The sequence below is a fragment of the Silene latifolia genome, chromosome Y, assembly GCF_048544455.1.
Source record: "Silene latifolia isolate original U9 population chromosome Y, ASM4854445v1, whole genome shotgun sequence".
In the NCBI taxonomy this organism is placed as follows: Eukaryota; Viridiplantae; Streptophyta; class Magnoliopsida; order Caryophyllales; family Caryophyllaceae; genus Silene; species Silene latifolia.
The window spans coordinates 335,365,021-335,373,786 of NC_133538.1; the positions used below are offsets into that span (position 1 = coordinate 335,365,021).

At 41.8% G+C, this 8,766-nt stretch overlaps 1 protein-coding gene across 1 annotated transcript; it reads left to right on the forward strand.

Moving 5' to 3' along the window:
• Positions 1–4,504: 4,504 nt before the first annotated feature.
• On the forward strand, positions 4,505–4,927 carry LOC141631437 (uncharacterized). Its single transcript, XM_074444107.1, has one exon. It carries the CDS (start codon positions 4,505–4,507, stop codon positions 4,925–4,927), a length of 423 nt encoding a protein of 140 aa, XP_074300208.1.
• The last annotated feature ends 3,839 nt before the right edge of the window (positions 4,928–8,766 follow it).

The window sequence follows — 8,766 nt, forward strand, 5'->3', positions numbered from 1 at the left end:
TTGTGTTCTTTGTTTACATCGCTCATACAGGATAACATACAACAATCATTCAAATCGTAACATAGACCTAACGCTAAGACAGCTTTAACCCTAAATTGGTAGAAATTTACCAAAACAGTTTGGCGCCCACCGTGGGGCATAGTGGTCGTCTTCGTTAGTCAGTCTACTCAACAGTCAAAACATGTCCGGACACAAGGGAACCACCTCAGGCAGCGTCGACGGTGTACCGGAAACACGTCGCCCCCTCAGCAGCGACACAGGTACCATCTCCCTCGGCAGCAGCGGCAGCACGTACAACTTCGGTTCGGACCACCACTGCTGCTCAGATACCAGCAGCAAAGGAAAGTCAAAGTTCCCAGGCAGCAGCAAGCCCATCTTCGGGAAGGGCTCAGACTAGAGATCCAGGAGTCGTCCAGGGACAAAGCAGGAGTCATGCGATCGAAGAGGAGCACAACCCGAGCAACGATTCGGCTCCTCCGAGTCACACCAAAGATCATGATAAATGGGTTGGACACATTAGCTAGGACCATCAGGACTATGCAGAGCGAAAATAGAAGCATGAGATCCCAGATGGAAGAGGACAACAATCTCCTCCGAGCGCAGATCAACGAGTTAAGGAGTCAGGCCGCTAGTTCGGCCCCTTGGGTGCAGGAAGACAGATCTGGAAGGCCGCCAGGAGAAAGTGGGGATCGAAGGCAGACACGGGTATTACCACGCGAAGTAGCGCTCAGGCTGGACATGGATGGAACACCACAGCCAAGAGGAGGTCTGGTCCCAACAGGACTGGGGGCATTAACACCAGACGAGGAACCACCACGCCAAGAGCCTACACTCACATCAGGCGTGGTGGGACAACAGAGAAGCAGGGCTACAGTTGTGGTCCCAATAACCAGGATGCCAGTTACGAATCAAGTTGAATATACCTGGGAAGGCACTCCGGTGGCAGTAACATTGCAGACGCGCCAAACAGAAGTCCTGGAACAGCAAAACTTCGTACGAGGAGCAGAACGTCAGTCACAGGAGCATCTGCGACCCACCGGGAGAGAGACATACATAGAACAGCAGTACCAGGAACTACGGAGCCTCCTCCGGAGGGTCCCAGGAATGCCTCTGCCTATAGAGATGGCTGCACCAGAAAGCTACGCTGACTCACCGTTTACTGACGATATAGCTACAGTGGCCTTACCAAAAGTTTTTAGCGTCCCAACAATAACCCTCTTCGACGGAACCGCAGACCCCTGTGATCACATCGGTCAATTCAAGCAGAAGATGATGGTTACTGCCGCCACGAGAGCCTCAAAGGAGGCATGTATTTGTAAAGGATTCGGTTAAACCCTAACCGGAGCAGCATTACAATGGTTCGTTGGCTTGCCTAACGGGGCCATAGGTTCATTCGCTGATCTAGTCAACGCATTTAACCAACAGTTCTCCGAAATGGAGAACACCCAAGCGACAAGTGACTCATACAGGGATCATCCAGGAAATAGGTGAATCAATCAAAGATTATGTCACCAGGTTCAATGCAGAGAAAGTCTCAATACGTGGCTGCGATGTGTCCACTGCCATCAACGCCTTCAGGCAGGGCCTAGATAAGGAATCCAGCCTCTACAAATAATTAACGATGTACCCTTGTGAGAGATTCGATGAAGTCCAGCAGAGAGCTACATCGGCATTAAGGTTAGAAGAAGACATACAGGCCCGAAAGGGAGTAACAAACTTCGACAAGACAAGCAGGAAATTTGCAGTAGAAAAGAAAGACGAACGAGCTAAGCCATACAGCAGACCCAACATCAGCAGAATAACAGAAAAAACTCAGCAAATTGACGACTCTCCACATCCCCCTAAACTATCTGAGTACGGATTCAACACGGGAATGGAAGGACTGCTGAAAGCACTTAGAAGCCTGGGTAATCAGGTGAGGTGGCCGAAGCCTCCCACTCAAGACCGACCCAACGACGACAGAGACAGCAGCAAGAGATGCGAAAGGCACCAGGACATAGGTCACAGGACAGAAAACTGCTACAGGTTGCGAAAGGAAGTAATGTTTCACGTACGCAAAGGAAACTTTGATCACCTGCTATCACGTGGGGGCAAGCAAGACAGGACGAAAGCAGCGAATCAGGTGCTCCCTTCTGCTCCACCCATATGCACGAAAATTATTAATGTGATAACAGGCGGATCCAAACTATCAGGTTTGACATATTCCGCCGCTAAGAGGAAAGCTACCAGTAGTAAAGGGGATCATCCAGAAACTTCGTATAGGGTAAGCCAGAGTAATTTACCCCCGGTAACTTTCGATGAGACTGACATAGAAAGCGGTGCAGAGCAACAAGACGATGCCCTAACTATAACGTTATCCGTTGGCAATTGCACCATACGAAAAGCATTACTGGATACAAGGAGCTCTGTGAATCTCATCATGCTCGAAACCCTCAAAACTATGGGTTTCGATAAAGAGAACCTGATAAAGAAATTTGTGCCCCAGGTAGGATTCAGTGGTGAAACCGCGCATTCGGTGGGTGAGATAACCATCCCAACATATATTGAAGGAGTTAATAAACTAGTGAGATACCTAGTCATTGCGGGTCCAACCACCTACAACGTGAAACTAGGAAGACCATGGCTGCATCAGATAAAGGCGGTGCCCTCAACATATCACCAATGTCTCAAGTTCCCAACACCATGGGGCATGGTCACAATAAAAGGAGATCGAGAGGAATCCAGAAACTGCTACGCTCAAGCCCTCAAGGCTACAACCAAGCTCCCTTCATATAAATTACAGAACCGGGGCACCTCGACAGAATATAAGGAGCCTCCCTCAGAGGAAACGGACCAGATACACCTGGACGAGGCACACCCGGATAGGACAGTATTGATTGGGGCAACTTGCAGTGAAGAGCTGCGCAGCCAGCTGATTCAATTTCTCAAGAACAACATGGACTACTTCGCTTGGTCCCACAATGATATGGTAGGCATAGACCCATCCGTTATTTCACATAAATTAAGAGTGAACCCAAGCTGCACCCCGGTACAGCAGAAGAGAAGAAAATTTGCGGTAGAAAGAAATGAGGTCATTAACAAGGAAGTAGACAGCCTCCTGGCAGCAGATAAAATTAGGGAAGTTAGCTACCCTGAGTGGCTCTCTAATGTAGTAGTGGTGCCCAAGAAGAACGGCAAATGGAGGGTGTATGTAGACTTCACAGATCTAAACAAAGCTTGTCCTAAGGATCCCTTCCCACTGCCACATATCGATGCAATGGTGGACGCTACTGCGGGACACGAAGTGCTCACTTTCCTCGATGCCTGGAGCGGTTATAATCAGATCAAGATATGTCCGCAAGATCAAGAGAAAACAACATTCATGTCAGAAAGAGGCATATATTGTTACAAGGTCATGCCCTTTGGCCTGAAGAACGCTGGGTCCACTTACCAACGGTTGGTAAATAAAATGTTCAAGCAGCAAATAGGAAAGACCATGGAAGTATACATAGACGACATGGTGGTGAAGTCCAAAAAAGCAGAAATGCACATGGAGCACTTGACGGACACCTTCCAAACGTTAAGGTAGTTTAAAATGAAACTTAATCCGTCCAAGTGCTCGTTTGGGGTGTCTTCAGAAAAATTCCTAGGGTATATGGTGACCCAGAGGGGAATTGAGGCAAGCAAAGAACAGATAAGAGCAATACTCCATCTGGAATCACCCCAGAAGCCAAAGGACGTGCAAAGGTTAGCAGGGAAGGTGGCGACCCTAAATACGTTCATATCAAGGGCCTCGAAAAGGTGCAAGCTGTTCTATGATATATTGTGGAAGAGTCAGAAATTCGTATGGACTGAAGAACATGAAAAAGCGTTCGAAGAACTCAAAAGCTACTTAAGCACACCAGCGTTGCTCGCAAAGCCAGAGCAAGGGGAACCACTATTCTTATACCTTTCAGTCACGGAAGCAGCTGTAAGCGCGGTCTTAGTCAAAGAACAGGAGGGAGTGCAGCATCCCGTATATTACATTAGCAAGTCTCTGCTTCCTGCAGAGACCAGGTACACTTCTTTCGAAAAACTAGCATTGGCTTTGGTTACTGCTTCATATAAACTGCGGCCGTACTTTGAATCTCACACCATCCATGTCATAACCAATTATCCACTAAAGATTATTATGAGGAAGCCTGAACTTTCGGTCAGAATGACTAAGTGGTCAGTACATCTTAGTGGCTATGACTTGCAATTTGAACCCATAACGGCGATAAAATCCCAAGCCCTAGTAGATTTCGTCTCTGACTTCTGCCCTGCCACCCATGGGGAGGCAGAAGAAGGAATGCTGGCAATAACAGGGAATCAAGATGGTGAAATATAGACCCTATACATTGATGGAGCCTCAAATGCAAGAGGGGCTGGTGTAGGTTTAGTCCTTTGATCTCCTAAAGGAGATATGATAGTACAGGCTATTAGATGTGAGTTCAAGGCAACCAACAACTAAGCCAAGTACGAAGCCCTTGTACTTGGGATGCAGATGGCGTTAGGGCTCAAGGTGAGGAACCTGAGGGTATACAATGACTCCTTACTTGTGGTGAATCACGTAAATAATGAATACATAGCACGTGATTCAAAGATTATAGCCTACTTGAAGATAGCCACAGAGCAAAAGTTAAAGTTTAGAACGTTCACGATAACTCAGGTGCCGCGGGAGCAGAACGTGGAGGCAGACGCCCTGGCCACGTTAGGATCCACCTTCCAACCCACAGAGTTATCGAACATACCAATTACCCATGTGTTGACCCCAGCCATCCAGAGGGAGCCAGATCAGAGACCGGTAAAAGAGGATGTACATGTGCAGTATGCACAGGGAGCCAGGACCCTTGTTTCCACAGTAGGACAGCAGGATGTAGATTGGAGGGCTCCATACCTAAATTGGATAAGGGATGGGATGAAGTAAAAGTAGATCTATATACTTACATATTCATATATGTTATAATTTAATTTGTCATAAAATTAATGATTGATCTTATGCATGCAAACATTAAAACAAAATAAGGAAGAAACATTGTTCTTACATTGTGATTTTCGGTTTAATGGGCACAAGAGAGATCACCTTTCTCTCTTGTTCTTGAGTTTTCCCTTTTGGATGAACTAAGACCCAAGTGTAGGATCTCTCCCAAGGATTTATATCCAGAGCTTTCTCTTAATTAAAATTAATATTATAGATACTAGTACAATATTAATCTTGTAGAAAAATGACCCAAAACAATTTGGTTTTTAATCTCCCAAAAACCGGTTGGGAGAGAATAGGAGAGGAAGTATTTTCTCTTTCTAAAATCTTAATTTTTGATAAGTTAGAATGAATGAATAATGCACACTCATGCATGTAGTGTATATCAAAAAAAATATAAGACAAAAACCCTTTGCCTTTTCTTTGGTAAAACCGGGTAGGAAGGAAGAGGAGGGAAGAAAGGAGACCCAATGCATGCTCTTGTTTGCCTTCACAATGCAAACTAGGGTTGCATGGCTAGGCTATTAGTGAATGATTATGTTTTCCACTAATTTAAACAACACAATTTTAGCCAAAACCTCCCCTTAATTTCGGTACATACATAAAATGGAATCCATTTTATTTTTGTCAATTTTGTCTTATGTCACATGTCATATGTTACATAAATTAGTTATGTATTTTTAACATATTAAAAATCAACGTATTAATAAAAATACGTCATATACAAAAATCGACTTAGTAATTCATAATTACTTGTACCAAAATATTTTACCAATTTACAAATCACAATAAATTTTATTTATAATTCATTCAATTTTAATTGTTTCTTTAAACAATAATTTCATCTGAGTAATAATACAATTCAAATACTCAGACCGTATCTCATTCTAATCAATTTCAGTGTTATACGTAAATTTTACTTCCAAAATCGTCCGTCAATTTTCAAGTAATTTAATTAACTCGTAACATTATACGATTAATTAAATGATCAATTAAGAGTGTTGCCCTATAGGTATGACCTAGGGGATCAACTGATCACCACCGTCGCACGATAGTAATGTCAAACTCTAGTCAGCCAATCATTACCGATATATGTTGATCAGTTGACAGTAAAATATTACTTCCCAATTGTATTCTTTATAATGAGACTTAAACATGTGAACATCATGATCAACAGTCGTGATCGCATTATTGTCGGAGGACACATATTCCAACAATCTCCCACTTGTCCTCGACAAGTGTGCGTTACCAATTCTCTTGTCCTATTACTATCTCCCACTCAATGCAAGGTGTCTTTCAGGTCGTACTTGCAAGTGATCATACCGAGAGTGGTTTCCTCGATCTCGAGAATAACTGATTGACCGGATTTATCTATCATAGATACCTTCCGAGCGTGGCCACGCATTTCCAGTTCATTACTCCTCGAGTGGCCCTGAGATATTGTTATAACCCTGACTAGGGATGGACAATTCCTATCGCACTCATTCCCTTCGACTAGCCACAACCATCATAACCCAAAATATGCCCATTTGACCCCATTTACGAAGGTCGTAGTAACTCAAATCAAAGTTAATCTGAAACTGTGCCATCTTAGGCGAATAGTCTTTAGTCAAAAGAATCGACTCATTCGAATACTATAGTAGCTCTCGCCACGACCAGGCTATATAAATTTTCCAGAACTCTATAAGCAGTCATTAGGCCCGACAAAATGTTCCTAACAGTCTGCCTATGTGATCGACCAGTCATCTAACATGACTCTATGGCACTTGAACTTGCCATCAATCGCATCACACTCTAGTCACTTCGAGACGTCACCTCATGTAAGTAACTATGGGCAAATACAATGTTAATCCATGTTCACTTTAACGGGGTTCAATTGTCTCCACAACCCGTTTGGATATAACAATGTACAAGGTGAGTTAATAATAACTCAAACGACAAATGTCCACATCACACTCAGGTAGTCAATACCATATTACAACCTTGTGATGCAAATCGTAAGTGTAAACATTTATTGATTGCAATAGAAGTTTAACATGCCATGTGTCCATGTGTTCAAACTTCTTATAATCGCATTTTCCTTTACATTCATGTTCTCTCTCATAGCATGAATCTTACCAAGTACACATCAAGGTTCCCGACCTCGGTTTTGGTTCTTTATCTTGAAAGAACTTCCTTATCGATTATCACATAACCAACGAATTTGTGGTGAATGATATAACTTGTACTGATCAAGTACTCCATCCACACACAATGCACTAGGTATATGTTTTGCAGAATCTTGCAACAATTTGACAAGATGATTAGCCTAGCACTTCTCACAAGTCCTAGCATAGTTAGGAAAGATTAGTTTTGAGTAACTTCTTATTCAACTAAGTATCTTTCCAAAACTTCTTATTTCTCTTTCTAGGCTTGAAAGATTTAGGATTCTCATAAATCCTTACATGTGCTCGGATTTTCATTAATATGCGCAACCTCTTGACACATATAAGAGCATTCTGACAAACACCGAAATCGCTCATCGGATTCTACTTGAGAATTCATGACGTTTCTATTGTGGCTTACCAATGAATCATCATGCTCTTATGCATATGATTCACCATTGGACATGTGCATGATCATTCTAATGGCAGAAACATTAGTAACTTATAATCATGTCATCAACTATATTTAGGTTCAAGGAACGACCATGACTGCTAATGGCAATTCCATTTCATTTAGATGAATAACCTATGTTTCTGTTGATCCGATGTGTATCTCCCAATACTTATCCAACATCCCTTGATGTAATTGGATTCATCATAGTCCATTTTCATCCAGAATTGAAAACTCAAAACTTCCTCTATGAAGGAAGGTGTTAGCTCGTCATTCTTTAATGAGTGGTGAGTTGTAAACATTCAAAGGATGATAGCTCCCACTAAATTCCATGTCTTCACATGATAATTTCCTAACTCCCACTCAATTCCACATATTTGGAAATTGACTTCTCAATCGAAACTTTTCAAGAATTGAAATATAAATTGCATTGCCAAGTTATTAAGATAAAACCATATATGTTCCCATCATATCCCTTCAAAATACCTATTTCGAAGAGGTCTCATTTTAACCTTACGGAAAGAGATTTTAAATCTCTAACACACTCATGTCATAATGATGTGTGGCAATGTCATTTATTAAATATAATTAATATCTAATACACATCCTTCAAAATATCCCTTTTAGAAGGATGTTTAACCATTCCATTTTCATAATGAGGTAAAGTAAAGACATCTGCGTGGTTTAAAACTTTGGCTATTGGAGATATCGGTATATCAATCCTTGCAACTTCTAGTGATAAATATCGCTTATTACTAGGATGTTACATTGATTCATTTAGGCTCTTAAGTAAATCTCAAGATTGAAACTATTGGTCAAAATTTATCATAAACTTAGTCAAAAACTTGTTAAGACTTTACATTAGTCATTTTGTTCCAAAACTTTCTTTTGGTCTCCTCGTGTAGTTATCATAAGAATATGTTCTTTCGATTACTTCACTTGGTCTCTTTTGTCATATAGAACTTACTTGAGACCATAGATCTCATCTATTTGGTATACTATGTAAATAGATATACCTTCATTCAAATCATTCTTTCTTGCGTAGATCTTCATTTACACAATAGATCTACTTTTTATCTTGTCTCGTGTGTTGTGTCCTCATTTTTCTCCCACTATATATTTAGAATAAATACACTATAGATTCAAAGATAGCATATGAGACACAAATAATGATTTGAAGTATAAGGAGA

Bases quoted from the DNA above. Each gene is read 5' to 3' on its own strand.
- LOC141631437 (XM_074444107.1), top strand. From the start codon at position 4,505: ATGGCGTTAGGGCTCAAGGTGAGGAACCTGAGGGTATACAATGACTCC.